Source organism: Talpa europaea (genome assembly GCF_964194135.1).
Source record: "Talpa europaea genome assembly, chromosome: 8".
Taxonomy (NCBI): domain Eukaryota; kingdom Metazoa; phylum Chordata; class Mammalia; order Eulipotyphla; family Talpidae; genus Talpa; species Talpa europaea.
Genome location: NC_140075.1, coordinates 119,998,112 through 120,016,960, shown reverse-complemented (window position 1 = coordinate 120,016,960; position 18,849 = coordinate 119,998,112). Strand labels below are relative to the sequence as shown.

The 18,849-nt window shown below is 58.9% G+C and overlaps 1 protein-coding gene across 1 annotated transcript in view; it reads left to right on the top strand.

The window, feature by feature from the left end:
- Nucleotides 1-18,849, top strand: part of RIN3 (Ras and Rab interactor 3) — a gene marked incomplete at its 5' end in the record, with an annotated part of 115,567 nt that overhangs the window by 96,018 nt on the left and 700 nt on the right. Inside the window, 2 exons of the mRNA XM_084240069.1 lie at nucleotides 11,595-11,726; nucleotides 15,853-16,016. Of these exons, the coding sequence (XP_084096195.1) occupies nucleotides 11,595-11,726; nucleotides 15,853-16,016 (296 nt within the window). The remainder of the gene's footprint in view (nucleotides 1-11,594; nucleotides 11,727-15,852; nucleotides 16,017-18,849) is intronic.

Here is an 18,849-nt window from a genome sequence, read left to right as displayed (position 1 = left end):
AGAGGGCAGGGAATGGGGGAGAGAATGGCTCATTTTGGGGGAGAAGGCCAGAAAAGAAAAGCAGTTGCTTAAGAGGTCATGCCAGGCACTGAAGTGAAAGGACAGAGCAGAACAGGGGGGCTCATTGTTCCCCACCCGGGGTGGCAGGGAGTCTGGGTCCTCTGTCTGATTCAGAAGCCAATCCCAGGCAGGGAGAGGCCCAGCCCAGAAGTGCAGGCAGGAGTTAGGGCTCTGAGGGAGACTCCCCGCCAGGAACAAATGGGCTCCTCACCGGGACAGGACAGGAGGTGATGTTTCCCTCCCACTGATGGGGGAGCAGCGGTTCCCAGCCTCTCCTCACCCTCAACTGGCCGGGCTGCTCCTTCTAGAGCCTCGGCTTCTTCACTGAGAGGAAGCAGGTTCAAGGATTTGTGGTTTCTTCTTGGACCCAGCTTTGAAGCCCAGCTTTGGTGCTGTTGCCTGGGACATGCATCTCGTGGGCCTCCGCCTGTGTCTAAGTCGGGACCAGGTGTCCTGCTCCGAAGGTGGCCGAGCAGGGACCGGGGGGCATACAGGAAACTCCTGGACATGTAGGCGCCCAAGGAGGTAGTTCCTTTCAGAACCTTGGGGATCTCGCTTATAAAAGAGAGGTAGCACCTCCTCTCTCGGGGTGATTGCGGGGGTCAGATGCAACTGCGTCTGCGTGTAAATGTTCAGTAGACGCTTGGATGCAGAAACAGCTGCCTCCCACCGTGTTCCCAGAAACGTGCAAGCTGAGCTCAATCAGCGCTTTCCAAGCTGGGTGCCACAAAGCACCCCACGGGCCACCCAAGGGCAGTCCGGGCCCTACGCAGCTTCACCCCGGACAACCTTGCCTGTCCTGGCATCACACAAGGAGTTCTTGTGTGAAATAAGCAGTCTGCTGCTAAATTGAGGAAGGCTTTTCAAAGCCTTTCGTTTTGGAAACAATTTCAGATTTCAAAAACTTCCAGAATAGAAGCAGCACAGCAGAGAGGAGCGTCCGGAGTACAATCGCGGCTTGTTAGGAGCGTCTCCCCTTGGCTTAATTACTGGCACCCCTCATGCGCTCTCTGCAAACACCTTTTTCTCTTTTTTCTGAATCGCATGAGGGTAAGTGATAGACATCTTGGCCCTTTACCCCTAAACTCTTTTTCTAAGACTGAGCTATTAGCCACGGTTCAGTTTTCGCTTCACAGTTCACGGATGGAACTTACGCTCAGGCTCCTCCCCAGCACCACCCCCCCACCACCCCACCCCACCCCCGCCCCCCCGCCCACCCCTGGCCTGCCCAGTGTCTTTTCCCTCCTTTAATCTGAGCAGTTCCAAGACCTTTGTCTTTTATGCCATTGATCTTTTTAAGAAATTCAGATTTCCCTCCTCACTTCCCCCACCGCTTTGACTTTTAATGAAAGTTCCTCCTTCCTCTTTTTGTGTTTATCAGATGTTTCCTCACAATTAGATTGAGGTTGTGCATTTTCAGCTAGATCCCAACTGACTCTTAAATTCCATGATGTGGGGGGCCAGAGGGCTAGACTCAGAGTCCCAGAGTCAGTCCCCAAGGCCTCGCCCTCCACCTCCTAGCAGAGACCCCTCAACCAGTTCAGCATCGGCAACCGGTCCAGGCCGGGGCCCAGGAGCGGGGTTGGGCCGGAGGAGGGAACTGTGGAGAGACCCCAGGAGAAGCCAAACAGACATGTGACTGTCGAGTAAAGAGAACAGAGGGGCCATCAGCCTATGGCTTTTAAAAATCTAAACTGATTTCTAATGACAAAAGCAGTTAATGTTCCTTGTTGAAAAGGTGACTGGGGGGACTGCTTTCTGGTGTTTATGAAATAGAGGCGCAGAGTTGCTAGAGAGATCAGCCGTGCTGTCTCTGATCTGAGCTAAGTTTATTTCTCACTCATATTAAACCCAACCAAATTGAGAGTGTGGAGGGGGGCTCTGCTCCATATAGTCACTCTGGGATCTCGGCTTCTAGGTGACCCTGGGCATTGACATCCAGGGGAGAGAGAAGAGAGACAGACATATGGCCAGGTCTGAAAGTGAGGCGTTCTTGCTCCTGCCATCCACCACAGAGATGGGGCTTGGCCCTCCAAGATGTCCTGTTCTGAGGATTACAAGACATGTCGCCCTGTCTCCCATAGTAACCATGTCCAATATTTCTCACTTGCCAGCAACCCCCCGCCAGCCATGTCCATCTGTCCTGGCATTGAGCCCCCATAACCCCCCACAAGGTCGTAACACAATTGGTAGCCAAGTTAGTGAAGGAAACTGGGCCTGGCAGGGTTAGGCAGCACCTCCAGGTCACCCTGAGGGGTGAGTGCTAGATCTGGGACTTGGGTGCTGGTGCTGTGCTGAGCCCGTGTGTCCCCTGCCCGTGAGGGGTGTCGTGGGTCATCGATGACCTCTGAGAACTCAGGCCTGAGTCGTAGTTGACCTCGTGCCTTTTCGAGCTGGACTGGGACTTTTGGTTTCAGGTCCCCAGACCCTCGGCCCGTGTGGTTGGCTGGCCGGTTTCTCTCCGAAGAGGAACCCAGGGAGCTGGAGTGATTTCCTCGGGGACGTGGGTGACTCAAAGCAGAACTGAGATACAAGCAGAACTCTGCAAAAAGCACCAACAACCAAACAGGGGAGTTCAGTGGAAAGAGGGGCCTGGCCCCTCATGGCCCCTCACACCATGCCAGCCGCAGACTGTAGGGAACCTCTGACACGTCATGTCTCCATCCCGGGCTCCCGCTCTGTCCTGTGTGCAGCTGAGGGTCCTGAGTAGACCAGGCTGGGTCCTCACTAGACCTCAGGACCACAGACACAGCCTGAGGTTCCCTGGTAAGGGGGAGGGAGTCAGCAGCCAGCCTTGCCAGCCCCCACTGTGAATCCACCAGAAAAGCCGCATTCTGTATCAAACACCCCTTCACCAAAAGCTTCCATGACAAAAGGGTATTTAAAAGCCCGTGTTCTAGAAGCTCGCAACTTCCTGCCATCTATGTCTTTATGAAATAAATGTAGACAATCGGCTGTCCAGCCGACATGGGTAGACCGCGCAGGTGCTACCAGGAAAACCCATCGCCACAACTCAAGCATCAAACAAGGACCAAGTGCACAGCATGATAAATGATATTTATCCATTCATTTAGCAAATACATCTTTTTAAACACCCCCTATAGGCCAGGCCCCCTGGAGGTGTTGGGTATAAACAGTGAGCAGAACCACATCCCTGCCCGCAGAAAGTGGGTAACGGGTGATGAATAAGGAAAAAGAAATACAAAATATATTTCAGCATCTGATGAATAACCAGGGTGAAGGGCACTTCTAAGGGGTTCGCTGTCCTGGGTGGGGAGGCCAGGGGCGGCCTCTCTGAGCTGACATATTTGTGTTTCCGTTCTGCAATGACCAGGCCAGGGAAACCCACCTTGAGGCCTTGGAACCTAGCTGGTGGGCAGTGGAGGAGTAAAGGGGGCCCTCCTGGAGGAAGTGGCTTTAAGTGAGGGTCTGGCCGAGACTCCAGGCCTCAGTCTTGTGCTGCACCAGGACTGTTGCTTTGACTGCTCCCTCCTGAGAGAGCCCGGCCACAGGTTTGGAGGGCGGTTATGAGATGCTGGACCATCCCCCAGATCACGAGTCTGCAAACCACCTCCCACGGGCTGACTCGGGCCAGCACCTGGCTGTCGTTAGTTTTTATTTAAACGGCCAGGTGTGCAGTGTCTCCACCGCTTTTGTTACAGCAGCTGCGCTCATTGGTTGGGATAGAGACCGTGAGGCCTACGGAACTAAAAATATTTGACAGTATCTATGGAAAAAATTTGCCAACGCCAGTTTTACATAATGCTTTCTAGAAGACAAAACCTTTTTAACCAGCGGCTCAATCAGTGGTCACTAAGGCCCTGCATAACAGGCTGAGGGAGCTTTATTCTTAGCCCCAGCTTTCAGATGAGAAAACCGAGGCTCGGAGAGGTTCAGTGAGTGGCCCCAGATCACACAGCTAGTTAAGAGGCAGCGCAGGGACTTCCTGAGCCAGTGTGCCTCGCTCTCTGTTATTTTCACCCCCAAGAGAGTCTTTCCTCTCCAAAACCTCCCAGCCCATGAAACATGCATAAGGCCCCGGCCAGCTCCCCACCCCACCCCATAGCTACAGATGGAAAGCAGGTGTGACTGGCAGAAAACAAAGCAGACATCCCCAGGAAAGGCAGGCTGCGGCGAGGGGCTTCAGACACAGCGTGTGGACTTGACCTCTCGTCCAGGACACACAGGCGTCTGAGCACAGGAGAGTTATTTGGCAGCTTTGCCCCAGCACCCCAAGGGCACTGCTTAAGGCCCCACTATGTGCAGGCAGCACCTGAGCCTTGGGCTGCAGGCTTCTCGGGCAGGAGAAAGAAGCCCCCCTGGCTGTCCCCGGAGCTTGGCTCTAGCTGGTGCAGGGCTTGAAGCGTGTGTGTGTCCACAAGTAGCTGCAGGCCAGAGGGCCCGTGTGGGCATGTCCAGTGCACGTCAGGAGAGAAAGACCCACCTGGTTCAGGTCCCAGCTCCACCACTGACCAACAGTGAGTGGGTCCTCGAGCCAGGGTCTCCCATTCTGGGCCTCAGATGTCTCACAATGAGTTTGGACTTGACGTGTCCGGGTCCGCTGACATGCCCCGTCAGCCTGTACCATCTCGTGAGAGCCTGTGTGTCTCCTCCCCACTCTGTTCACAAGGGTGGCTTGAAATGGGCCATTATGGAAATATGGATACCATGGAAACTGGCAAACACTATAAATCAAAGATTATTTTCTCCTTCAGAGAGCCTGCTGTTCAGTATTTCCCAACACACCACTGTCTAAAGATCGCGCAGGTCCTCGTGTCCTTGACTCTGACCCCGCCCCAGGCAAGACAGAGCAGTGTCCCCTGGGAACACACCCGGGGTCTTGTTCTGTCCACCAGGGGCATCAGCGTTCCAAGGTAGTTGGAGAGCAGAGCCTCAGAGACGTTAGGTCACTGGCCCACGTTCACACAGCCTCCGGCCCTGTCCTCGGGGAGTTCACAGTCTGAGGATAAAGGCAGGTGCTGGAGAAGGTCAAGGGAGCAGGCACCCTCTTCCTGGGCTTGAGGATGTGGAAGAAGACAAGGAGAAGTTAGGACGAGGGCCAGGGAGGGGCGGGACCCAGGTAAAGGGAACTGCGTGTGAGAGAGCGAAACGGCGCTGGTGAGTCCGGGAGGCCCGCGGGTGATGGAGCAGACTCTCGTTCTGAGCTGAAAGGTGGAAAGCAGAGTGCAGGGATGCCCCTTGTCAGGGCATCCTGGAAGACTTCGTGGAGCAGGTGGAAGTTCGAGAAAGTGTCGACATGGCAGGAGCACGGGAGGATAGGAGAGGGAGCACTACGCCCTGGCCACGGGCCCTCAGGCGAGCCCCTGAGCCGCCTCATCTAGGAAGCAGGCACAGTGAAGCTAACCTGCATGCTTGAGGAGTTCAGCAATACAATGTTTATAAAATGGAATCACATAAATGGTTCCACAGGCTCGCGGCAGGCAAGCAAGGGCTCACAGAGCTGGGTGGACAGAAACCTCGGGCGGGAGTACAGGCCCGTTCTGAGGCCAGGACTCCATGTTGTGACTGGAAAAGGGTCGGGTCAATCATGGTGAAAGACCTTGAACCTCAGGGTAAGAGAACTGTACTGTGTTTTCCAGGTAGTGGGGAGCCATTGATGGCTCTTGAGACTAGATCCTGAGCAGAGCTTGCTCTTAGGGGACAAGTTCCAGGACCAAGTGATCAAAGGAGAGACCCTGCTGGGCGGGCTGGCTTCAGAGAGCAGGGCTGGAAAAGCAGTGGGTGAGGGCAGGAAGCAGCGGGAAGGAACACTCACCTGGGACCCTGGCCTGACGGGCCGTGGGGGACAGAGAGCCCCAGAGAAAGAGGGGTGTCCGAGGCCTTGTATCTCAGGAATGGGGGTAAGTGGGCTCCTTGACAGAAATGGGAGGCCCCAAAAAGGACAGATTTCTAGGATCACACACACTTGGCTTGGCCCCTGATGGGGAAGGACTCCAGGGGCCTCAGAGAGTCCCATCTGAGTTGGTGCCATGACACATACTTGGGGTTTGGCTGAGAGCTCAGCGTCCATCCATCCTCCATCCCCCATCCATCCATCCATCCTCCATCCATCATCCATCCATCTATCCTCCGTCCATCCTCCATCCACTGATCTAGCACATCAGCTGCGTACCTTGGTCCTAGCATGCTCTCTGTACTGGGGTATAGAGGGAGGAGCTCATGGGTATTTGGAGGCACAGACTTAGGATTGTGGGTGCCCCCTGCAGTGAACACAGTGTGATGAGAACCAGGAGCTGGACCCCAGAGACCTTCCTTAGGGTTCAACTCAGATTCTCAAGAAGAATTTGAGGAGAACAAAAAAGAGGCCAGAGGACTTCCCCCGCCCTTGGGGCACAAAGCCGAGGTCAGGTGGCTAAGGCCAAGCCAGACGTCCTGGCTGAGGTCACTGACAGTCAGGGTCACCTTTGGCACTAGAGACAATTTGGAGCCAAGTAATTCTGTATTGTGGGGGTTGTCCTGTGAATTTTGGGGTGCTTAGCAGCCTCCCTGGCCAGATGTCAGGAGCGTTCCCTGACAGCTGGGCTTCAGGCCTGTGCTGCTGGACTCGCCTCGCTCCCTAAGCCATGATCAAACACGGAGAGAGCCTCCGGGGCGCCAGGATTCGGAAATTAAATCATCGACACGGAAAACATCTCGGAACACAAAATGACGCTTCCCCAGGGAGGCTTTGGTGGTATCTGGAGCACATGAAGTTTGTGGGAAGGCTTTCTCCAGAATGGAGTAATTCCGTGCCAGGAGGGGAACGGTAACCTTGACATAAATACTCAGAGAGCCTCAGAACACAGGAAGGGGGTTTCTGTGGGCGCTGGGTGGGGTGGGCGCCTCCACATGAATCATTTCCCAGGGTGGCCTGTGTCTGTCCGCACATGGCTGGAAAGGCAGGCTCAGAGAGGTGCAGCCCTGGCCCCAGGTCACACGGCTGGGGCGGACACGCGGGGGCTTTACTCCAGCCCGTGCCCTTCAGCTGCCAGGCGCAGGTGGAGAGGCCGAGGCCCCTGGAGAAAGCAGAACGTAGATGTCAGAACAGCTCACTTTTCCACAGCACTTTTCTGGTTCTGAATCACGCTCGTGTCCTTTTCTCATTGTGTTCTCTTGAAAGCCCTGCGGGTTGTCGGGGCTGGGGTGCAGCCCCCGCTTTGTAGATGTAGGCCTAGTAGGCAGGTGCAAGGAACCCTGTTCCAGGAAACCGAATGCAGGTGCCTGTGTGCAGAAAGGGGGCGGTCCTCAGACAAACTCCCGGAGGCCCCTTCATGCTGCCTGCACCCTGGGGGGCCACAGAGGAGGCGGGAGGGACCGCTGGCCTGGTGTGCGCCCATGGGCGTGTCCACTGTGAGTCCGCTGTGGTGGCGCCCAAGCCTGCTCCTCGGGGATGAGCCGGCGCCCCAGAGGGTGCCGGCCTGTCTGGACGCGGGCAGCAGAAGATGATTCCTCTTCCAGGGGGCCTGCTGGATCCAACACTGAGTTCCCACCTCCTCTCAAAGTTCCTTCACACCCTTTCCCCCGCTTGGCTTTCCTGCCCCCTATCAGAATCCAGAAAAGTCAGATCTTATTGCCTGGGCGTGGGGTGAGTGGTTAGGTTCGTGGTATCAAATGAGTGAACGAGCAGGTCGGCCCTGGCCGGCCTCTCACAGGGAATGCCTCACGCCCGGAGCACAGCTTGCTCGCTGGGGGCACTTCTCCTGGGCCCGGCGGCTCACGTCCTGTGGCTGTCCGGAGACGGCGCGGATGCTGCCAACACACACCCCGGCAGGTGGAAGAAAACGGAATTTATTTCACTCTCACACACCAGCCGGGCTGGCCTGACCCCTCTCCCTCCGCCCCCTCCTCCCTCAGAGACCCAGGCCGCCCTCTCTGTTGTTCCACCTTCCTCAGTGTTCCCTCCATCTGCCTGCGCCTCGCCTTCTACCTGGGAGCCGAGCACATCAGTTCCCCGTGTCCCCTCTCTGCCCCCCACTCCACGGCCAGGACTGCGCCGTCTGGCTGCAAGGGAGGCTGGGAAATGCAGTCTTCACTTGGGATGGCTTTGTCCCCCATGAAAGTCAGCCCTGAGAATAGAGACGGGGTCCTGAGGGAGGGGGAACGGAGGGCCGCCTCTGGCACGCCTGCTGGCCGAGAGCATGGCTGAGCGGCGAAAGGGTACCAGGCTTCCTTGGAGGTGTGACCCCAGAATCACAGTCCCAGCCTGAGCAGGGTGCTGAGGGCAGGGACCAGCTCTGACTCTCTTCCTGTGTCTCCTGCGTGCCCGGCTCCACCCCAGCGCCCACTCGTCCCTGCTGCCTGTCACCCCGCACTGCTTGGTGCCAGCCGCCGCCCTAAGCGCCACCTGCCAGGCCAGATTTGGGTGGGGTCAGCCTTGTGCCTCAGATGCAAAACTTAAGGGGACGCCCCTAAACTCAGTAATCAGCATAAGTATCTAGAAATCCATTATATGTATTTTTAAAAACAGTAAAATTATACGTATTTATACATATAAAACAGACACGGAATCATGTGCGCCGGCACATTTTTAAAAACAATTCAGCCGCTCTTAGTATATTCACAAAACTGTGTGGCCAAAACTACTTTTAGCCCAGAGTATTTTTTAATTATTATTTTATATATTTTTGCATCAGTCTTCATTTTGGTACAATGTGTGCTTTGTCCTCTCGGCTACAGTCCCTGTGAAATGCCCACCCCCCACCCCACCCCGCTCACCCGTGCACCACCACCATGGTCCCACCCCTGTTTTGATCCTGCTCCCTTCTCCCCCCTGCAGAATGTCTCTGGCTTACAGCTACTCGTTGATTTTGATTTTCACTTTATTATAATAACTTTTTTCCCCCTGATCCCTTATTTGGATCCTCTACATTCCTCCTGTAAGTGAGACCATCCGGTATTTTTCTTTTTCTTTCTGGCTTATTTCACTGAGCATGATCCCTTCCAGCTCCAGCCACGTTGCTGCAAATGGCATGTCTTTTTTGATGGCTGAATAATATTCCATTGTGTCTATAGACCACGTCTTCTTGATCGAGTCATCTATTTCTGTATCCCAGAGTATTTTCATTGCCGCAAAAGCAACACTGCACCCGCTGTGTAATCACTCCCGCTCCCGGCTCCCCCAGTGCAGGGCACCTCTGTTTCTCTCCTCATGGGCATTTCATTAGAAGTAAAATTATTCACTATGTACAAGATGGTCTTTTTTTATTTTTAAATAAACAGTGTTCCCTTGTCTGGATAGGCCAGATTTTACCAATCCATTCCCCAGCTGATGAACCTTCTGGCTGTTTCTGCCTTTGGCCACTCTGCCTCCCACTGCAGTGAACAGCTGTGCACAAGTCTGTGTGACCAGGTTTCCACTTCTCAAGGGAGGGACCTGGGCGTAGCCTGGTGGCGTCAAGTGGTAGGATACAGTAACACTTTAATGCAATGTTTTAAAAAATAAAAAGTAAGACAAAAAATCCCTGATGAACAAAATATCAACATTTGAAGCAAAGACAGGCCTCTGTTTTCGGACCCTGTGTTATCACGCAGCAGTCATCTCCATCAGCCGGCGTGCCCGAGGCCCCCACGAGCGCATGGCCGACCCCGGGGTTTACATACAATCATGCTCTGTGGGGCGCTCATGCCCTTTTCCGACTTGGTTCAAAATGAGGGGCTATCTTGGTATCGCTAGGAAGACAGTTTTCCTTTGGCCTCAAGCCCCAACACAGCATGAACCACACACATCATTTCATTTAATCCTCAAACCTCATTTCATTCTCCAAACTCCCTGCCAAGGTGGGAGGAGAGAAGGAACCTCTTAGGATCAGAGCTAGTGACTGGGAACCCAGGCCCGAGGCCAGAGGCCCAGCTCGCCACCGCAGGTCTCTCTGGACTCAAATGCGGACAAGGTAGTCCCCCAAGCTCTCTGAACGTCCGTCTCTTCTTTAGCAAGGTGGGCCAGAAAGCATGTATTTATGCCCTGGTTATGAGGAACAGATGAGCACCTACGGCGTTAACTCTGACACTTGCTGCCCTCCCCTGAAAATGCTCGCCCTCAGCAGCCCTGGAGGCAAGACAATGAGAATCACTGCGAAATGTACCCCGTGTGTGTGCAGGGGCCTGCCAGTGGTGTCCCCCAAGTGAAGCTACAGGTGAAAATTTTTATTGTAACCTTAAGGGTTAGAAATACTATTTGGTTCCCCCAACACATGGGTGTATTTTCTCCTCCTAGACAATGAGGAGGCTGTAGCTGTGTTTTCTTCTTCCCCTTGGCCACTAGGAAACGCGAAGCCCCGTTTGTGGCACTGAGAAGAGCAGTTGTGTGGGTTCTTGCTTATGTGTGTTTTCGTTGTTCTTAAAGCATACAGTGCTGCTGCTCATTGTATGTTCGCTTTCTTATTTAGATCTTATTGTTTTATCTTGTGTATTTCCCTATCATCACCTTTATAATAGCCTTTATAAAACCTATCAAGTAGGGGCCTCCCCTGGTGGCGCAGGCGGTTGAGCGCAGCGCTGTGAAGCTGCCCGCAGCCTCTGCAGCGCCGGTTCAATCCCTGCCAGCCGGCGAGTGTCCCACCCAGCACCGCAGACCTCTCCTGCCTCCCCGCTGCTCCCCTCAGCAGTGCATTTCAGTCAGTCCGCCTGTTCTGCTCCCCGCTCTGTCTCTGGTGAATCCTCTCACCCTCCCGTGCATCTGGCCTGTACCCCAGTTCTTGTATAAATAAATCTTTAAAAACAGAAAAAAAAGAGGTAAGAGAGCCCCTGGGGACCCCGCATGGCCAGTCCCCCTGTGCAAGGCTGCGTGGCCAGTCTTTCACTCTCCAGGAACCCTGCATACCAGCATGCACCCCGGGAGCCCGGGGGCCTGGCCTGTCCCTGTTGGAATTCTTCCCCTTCGGGTCCCAACTTAGGTGTTGTGTTGCCAGTGGGTCCTTTCAGAGACCTGCCTTCCGCCTGCCTCTTCCGTGAGGCGGGCCCCTCGCTCCGCTGTTACCGTGCAGGTGTGTGTGCTGCGCCGGGCACGTCTCCCACCCACGGAGCAGCAAGGAGGTGCTCCCTGAGGACGCATGTCCCTTCAAGGAAACCCGAGAGGAGGAGGGTGGACGGGTGTCCAGCCCGGTGCTGTCGGTGGAGGGAGGCCTCCGATCTGACGTGGAAAGACGGTGCTAGGGGGAACCTTCCCAGGAAAGCCCCACGTTACTCAGGGGCCTCTGGGTGTGTCTGTGTGATGTGAAACTGACTGTCAAGCCGTGGAGGGTCGAGCTGGGAAGAGCGGGGCGAGCTGGGAAGGGAGGGGCCGGGACCTGCCCGCTGAGCAGGGATACCCCTGAGTTCCTTCTGCCTGAACCCTGACTGCATCTTGAGCATCCCAGGGAAGGCCAGTGGGGGGTCGTCCTGCTCTGGAATCCTGAGAAAGCGGGAAGGTTGCCCTCGCTGGGTGACCCTCCTGCCCTGCCAACCACAGTTCCCCCCCCCCCCCCAGGCTGGGGCCAGCTCTAAGGAGCGCCTCTCCCTCCCGCACTCACCACCTCCTGCCTCCTTCCTCCTCCCAGGAAAGCCCTACGGGGCCGACGACTTCCTCCCCGTGCTCATGTACGTGCTGGCCCGCAGCAACCTCTCCGAGATGCTCCTCAACGTGGAGTACATGATGGAGCTCATGGACCCCGCCCTGCAGCTGGGGGAGGGTGAGTCACCAGCCCAGGCCCATGCCTGCCGTCACCCACCTGGCAGGCTGGGCAGCCCAATGGGCACCTCCCAGATGCCAGATCCCACTGAGCCCAAGGAAATTTATTATTCGGCTGCTTCTGGGTGTGTCTGCATGATGTGAAATTGCCAAGCAGGCAGCAGGAGGGAGAGCTGGAAAGGGAGGGGGCTGAGTCCTGCCCTGGGGGAACGCGCAGGCTAACAGGGGAGCCAGGCCAGTAAGGAGACCAGGTCACCACTGCTTGACAAGTGCTGGGATGGTGGAAAATCCAGAGGGTACAGGATCGTATTATCCAGGCTGAGCCAGCAGGGCAGGCTTCCTGGAGGAGGGGACACCTGCCTGAGCGAAGCACTGAAAGATGAACTGGAGCCAGTCTGATAAAGAGGGAAAGGCATCCTCAGCAGAGGGAACAGCAGTTGCTAGCAGCGCAGTGGCAGGCAGCAATGCTGAGGGTTCTCAGCGCCAGGCTCCTACAGCCCCGGGCCAGGGCTTCTTTCAGTGGGAGGAGGTTAAGGCCGTGGGCCAAGGGTCCCGCACACGCCAGGAGGACGTCGGCATGAGTGTTCTGCTCCACCTACCTTGGTTTCCCTTCCCCTTTCCTCCTTCCCGCCACTTCCTCCCACCCAGTTAGCCTCAGCCCCCTCCACCAAGAATCCCTAAGGTGCAGCCAGCCCGGATATTGGCTCTGAGGGAGCGTTGAGCCTTCTAGGCTGAGACAAGGGCCTCAAAGGATGGAGAGGACTTCTCGGGCCCCAGTGTCCCCTGTGGGCTTTGTGGTTCTTGAGAGAAGCCTGCCCTCTTTGCATCTGTTTGCATTTTTAGATTGTGTCAGTCTCTGGGGTGACAGTTTGACGTGGCTGTGAGTTCTAGAAGCTCCAGGGAGCATGTAAAGCCATGACGTTTGCTGCCATATATAACTTTGCCTTGTGCTCTGGGGCCTCCAGCGCTGTTTTTCTCTCTTTAGTTAAATCTGTCCTGCAGTTGGAACAACCTGCCTTCCAGGAGGTGCGGGAATTCAGTAGAAGTCAAGGGTGATTTCTTGTGATTATCTGCTACCCGGTACCTCCATCTATCCACCTTCCACCCATCCATTTATCCAGTTATGCACCCACTGCCACCACCCACCTACCCACCCACCCACCTATCCATCTGTCCACCCCCATCTATCCATCCACTCAGTCATCCACCCGTCCATCCACCCGCCCACCTACCCACACGCCTACCCATCTACCTCTCCAGCCACCTACACATTCATTCTTCTCTCCACCTCCTACCTGTCCATCCGCTTACCCACCCACCCACCCACCGACACATCCATAAATTTGCCCATCCACCCACCCCTCCCTCCATCCACTACCCACGTACCTACCCGCCCCTCCATCTGTCCACTCACTCATTCACCTGTGCAGCAAGCAGCTACTCAGCGGGCCCCTATTTGTGCCAGACCCCGTGCCTTCAGGACAGGGCGAGCCCGGCAAGGCTGGCAGTCTTGTGAGAATGAATGGAGGCCCCACACTTTGGGGCCTCCCCCTCAAGCCTCCCAGGTCTCCCCAGCCCTGAGCAGGCACACAGAAGCACCACAGGGGAGGGGGTGGCAGAGGCAGCACGGGCCTGTCTCCTGCAGGCCCTGCAGCTTGAGGGGGAGAGAATGGAATCAAGTGGGAGGTAGGGAGGCTCCATCCAGGGCGCTGAGTAGGGCCGGCTTCCTGTCCAAACCCTGAGCACCCCGTTTCCTAGGACAAGCCCCTGAGAAGCTCCCTCATGGCCTCCTGTTCACACTTCCTCTGCCCTCAGCTGAGGGCTGGCTCTGCAGGGCTGATATCTCAATAAGGGCAGTGCGTCCTTCCCGTCAAAGGACAACACTCTCCTCCACGAGAAGAACCTGCTCCCAAGCTCGCGCTGAGCGGGATCGCCTGCCACCTAGCGGTCACGTCAGGCACTGCAGGGCCCATCCTGGGGATGGAAGAAGCTGGGGGGGCTGGTCCCCAAGGCCAGGGAGACAGGGGGCTGGAGCAGAGAGGACTCGCTGCTGAGGGGTTCCCTTCCCCAGAGAGGGTGAGAAACCTCCAGAGCACCTCCCCTGGGTCACCTAACCACCACAATCACTCACAAGGTGCCGAGCAATACACTTAGTGATATTCATCGCATTTACTTTTCACGCCAACATGGGGGTGGGGGATGTTGCAGATGAGGAAACTGAGGCAGAGAGGACAGTAACGCACCAGACATCACGAGGCTGGCTGCGGAGGGCAAGACCTGACCTGACCTGCTCTCTGACGCCAAAAGGGAATGTTTTCAACCCGCACGCTGCACTCTGTCGCTCATTGGGGAGCCGACGGAAAGCAGCATGGAGGTACCCCAAAGAGACCAGCTGCTCCCAGACAGCAAGGGTGAGAGAACACAGAAGCCTTCCTGGAACATGTGGGCCTTGTGCTCAGCCAGAAGGGGGGACGCGAGACTAGTTTAGTGGCTCTTCTCTTACGAAGGACAAATTCCGTGTTAACCTTGACATATTTATTTTTAAAAAAAATCCTTCCTGCACTGCTCTCTGCATGACTGGGCGTGACCCGTGGCTACCAGCCCTTCGTCTCGCTCCCCACCCCCTGCGGGCTGTGGGCTTTTCCTGTAGTGGGATCTGTAGGTCTGTTAGGCAGCTTCATCCGATGCAGGGGTTAGGAATGCTTTGGGCTGCGAATAACTTCTGATGTAATTAATAGCAGTTTAATCAGAGTGGGGGCTGGTAGATCTCACACCAAGAAATTCTGAGGTGAGCACTGATAGTGATGGCAGGTTTAGCCCTGCCAGTGGGAAATTGTGGGCCCAGCTCTTTCCCTCTTTGTGCTTGTCGCCTCTGATCACAAGAGAGCTGCTGTTTCTCCAGGCTCCTCTCTCTATTCCAGGCGGGAGGAAGGGGTTGGGCTGGGCAACACCCAAGGGGATAGATGGGCTGAGGCTGTCCCTTTCAAAGGGCTTTCCTGAAGTTTCCATTCAGGGACTTCCACGTATCAGAACGGGGTCTCCTGCCTGTACCCAGAGTGGAAGGGCATCTTGTGAATGTTAATCCGTCCCCTGCCCCCCTCTCTCCCCAAAAAGTAGAGTTCAGTTATTTAGGAAGAGAAGCTGGGACTCGGGCGGGCCACTAGCATTCTGACCTCATGTCAAAAGTCACCCTCTTGCCTACCAGAGGGCTGGGAAGGCCAGGCCTTCAGCCAGGTGCCTCCCTCACAGCCCTCAGAGGTGAGGAGGTGCCCCGTGTGCGTCCTGGCTGGTCTTTTATCTCAAAACTGCAAACACCAGGTATTAAAATTTCATGTGAATTAATTAAAGGGTTTTTTTAATGAGAAATGAGCCAGTCACTCTTTCACTTACTTTAAATCTTTAAGTAACAGTGTAACCACAATTACAATATTCTCCACTTCTTTAAAATTGCTTTGGGGGTGTGTGTGCGTGTATGTGTGTGCGCGAGTGTGTGCGTGCGTGTGCTTACTTGTGCGCGCGTGTGTGCGTGTGCGCGGTGTGTGTGTGTGTGCTGTGTGTGCGCGGTGTGTGTGTGTGCTGTGTGTGCGTGTGTGCGTGTGTGCGCGTGTGTGTGTGTGCACAGTGAGCAGGCCCCGCCCGCCCATGCCTCCGGGCCGCCCTTCTCCCCCGACATCCCCTGGGTTCTTGCGGATCCTCTGTGAGACGTTTGAAAACTCGTTTGAAACTCAGGTTCCTTCCACACCAGCGCGCGCCGGCTCAGGGCGGGGCCGGGCCGGGCTTTGCGGGGACGCGGTTGCCATGGGAAGCCGAGCGGCCAGGGGGCGGGGGCGGGGCTCGGGTGAGGGGCGGGGCTAGGCGCGGCGGTGGGTGGGGCTTGGGCGAGGGGCGGGGCCCGGCCGCGGCGGGGGCGGTGGGGGAGGCCAGCTTGGGCTAGGGGCGGGGCTAGGCGCGCGGTGGGCGGGGCCTGGGCCAGGGGCGGGGCTCGGCCGCGGCGGGGTGGGGCTTGGGCGAGGGGCGGGGCCGGCGCGGCTGTGGGCGGGGCTTTGGTGAGGGGCGGGGGCGGGGCGGGGGCGGGGGCGGGGCGGGGGCTCCGAGCACCGCCCCACGCAGGCGCCCGTCTCCCGCAGGCTCCTACTACCTGACCACCACCTACGGCGCCCTGGAGCACATCAAGAACTACGACAAGATCACGGTGACGCGGCAGCTGAGCGTGGAGGTGCAGGACTCCATCCACCGCTGGGAGCGCCGGCGCACGCTCAACAAGGCGCGGGCCTCGCGCTCCTCCGTGCAGGTGCGCCGGGGACCGCGGGGGGCCCCGCCATCCCCTCTGCCCGCGGGCTCGGGAGCGGGACACCAGCTCCGCCCGCCGGCGTGTGCCGGGCCGTGGGAGGACACCGGGCGTCAGGGCGCGCGGACACCACGGGGTGGGGGGGGAGGCTTTTCTCCAGGAGTCCGCGGCACCGGCTCTGTCCTGGCACAGCCGGGGCTGGCTGGGGTGGGCATGTGGTCACTGCAGTCCAAGCTGGGGGGCTGATCCACACCCCTGACCTTCCGTCTCTGGACAAGTGCAGCAGCTGCAAGAGTCCGCCTGCCCTGGCCTGCCCCTGGCCTGCCCCTAGCCTGCCCCTAGCCTGCCCCTAGCCTGCCCTGGCCTGCCCCTGGCCTGCCCCTAGCCTGCCCCTAGCCTGCCCCTAGCCTGCCCTGGCCTGCCCCTGGCCTGCCCCTGGCCTGCCCCTGGCCTGCCCCTGGCCTGCCCCTAGCCTGCCCCTGGCCTGCCCCTAGCCTGCCCTGGCCTGCCCCTAGCCTGCCCTGGCCTGCCCCTAGCCTGCCCTGGCCTGCCCCTAGCCTGGCCCTGGCCTGACCCTAGCCTGGCCCTGGCCTGCCCCTAGCCTGCCCTGGCCTGCCCCTAGCCTGCCCTGGCCTGCCCCTAGCCTGCCCTGGCTTGCCCCTAGCCTGGCCCTGGCCTGCCCCTAGCCTGCCCTGGCCTGCCCCTAGCCTGCCCTGGCCTGCCCCTAGCCTGGCCCTGGCCTGCCCCTAGCCTGCCCCTGGCCTGCCCCTAGCCTGCCCCTGGCCTGCCCCTGGCCTGCCCCTAGCCTGGCCCTGGCCTGCCCCTAGCCTGCCCCTAGCCTGCCCCTGGCCTGCCCCTGGCCTGCCCCTAGCCTGCCCCTGGCCTGCCCCTAGCCTGCCCCTAGCCTGGCCCTGGCCTGCCCCTGGCCTGCCCCTGGCCTGCCCCTAGCCTGCCCCTAGCCTGCCCCCTCCAAGCCAGTCACCCGGCGCTCCCCACCTCTCTCTACACAAACTGTTTTCCAGTCACTGTGGCCTGTCTCCTCCCCCACTCCTGTCACCCCCACACCCCAGCCCGCTACCCCCGACTGCAGAACACGCTGTGCTCACTCTGCCCGGGCGGGCGTGTCCTCCCGTAGTCTCCAGCCACCACCGCTCCTCTGACAAATCTTCCTTGACCACGTCCCCAGAGCCCCATCCCTACGGCCTGAGTGAGACGCCGGCCCCGTGCCTCCTGCGGCACTTCCCCTTGAGGCGCACACGTCGCCCGGGCCATCCCCATCCATGCGGGAAGCTGTGGTCTTTGGAGGACATGTCTTAGGGCCCAAGCCCAGGATCTGGGGGGACGCAGGACTAGCGTATGCGCGGAGCAGAGGACAGGGAGCCGGGCAGCCATGTGGAGCTATAACAGCTGAGCAGCCTCACGCCCGCCCGCGCCCGGAGCACACTGCCCCTGAGCTCCACTTCTGGCTTCCAAGATGGCTGAGCCCAGGCCCTGAAGGCGAGAGGCTCGAGATCCGCACCCAGCTCTGAGCAGTCCCCGCCCCACTTTGAAACTCAGTTTTGCTGTCAGCACAGGTGGACGGTGGCCCAGGTGCGCCCTGGTTCTAGTACCCGGTCCTGTTCCAGGCTGGTGTTCTAGGCCCGGGCCCCTCTCCTCTGCCGTCAGTGCTGTCTCCAGCACGTTGTAGGCTTTTCCCTCTGTCAGTGTCCGTCAGTGTCCACGGTGTAACTACGCCCACCGTGGCCAACGTCAAGCTGCTCACTTGGCATCACTGAGTTTGGGAACTGCGGAGAAGTATCCACAGCTGGTCTTCTCAGGCTAGTGTCAGCCAGCAAATGAGGGCGCCAGCCAGCTCCCCCCTTCCCCGGAGACACCCGGCTCCCCCCCAGCTCTGGGCACCTGGCGCTCTGGGTCAGGCCTGACCCAGGGACTCCTTACTTCTCGCCTCCACCCTGGAGGACCCCAGGGCTCAGCCGGGCAGGGCACCCCTGGGGAGGTGACGCTAAAGAGAGAGGCCGGGGATGGGGGAAGGGAGCCCCCCAGCCTTATTTCTGGGGTGTGGGGAGCACCACTGGCCATCCCTCCCGGGCCCCTCACTCCTCAGGGAGTGAGAGCTCAGAGTTCGGCTCCTCGGCAGGTGTGCAGGGCGCCTGGGAGGCCTGAACAGGAGGCAGGGAGGGGGCAGGCCGCCACGCAGACCCAAGGAAGAGGTTGGGCTCCCCCCTGGCGGGAAGGCGCCCCTCTGCTCGCTGGCGCTGCCGCCGGCCCCCCACAAGGGCAGCACCGCGCCCTGTCCCAGCTGCGCTGCGGGTGGGGGGAAGGTGGGGGCCTCCTGCAGCCCCCGAGCTCCCCGCACGGGCGCCCTCAGGCCGGGGTGCAGGGCCCGGGAGGAGCCGCTCGAGGAGGCACAGGCCCGGGGAGGTCCAGCCGCACGAGGCGCCCCGCGAGCGGGCGCAGAGGCGGAGCCCGGCGGGGGCTCCCCCCACCCCCCCCCCCCCCGCGCACCCCTCTAGCTGGTGGGGGCGGCGCGTGTCGCTGGCCAAGTGCGGGCTCCGGCCCGGCCCCGCGACGCTGCTTCACCCCTGCCCCGGCCCCCCCCACCCCCACCCCCGCTCCCCTCCCTGCCGCCTGCGCCTCCCTGGGGCTGGCTGCCCCCCGCGAGCCCCCAGCCGGACCGAGGCCGCTGCAGCGGGGGCTGCTCCTCGGGGTTCACTGACGCGGCCCTCGACGCCCAGCGCCGCGCCCGGGTGGTGGGGGCCCGGGGGGCGGGGGCCCGGGGGGCGGGGGCCCGGGGGGCCCGGGGGGCGCGGAGACGCGCGTGGCTGGCAAAGCGCCA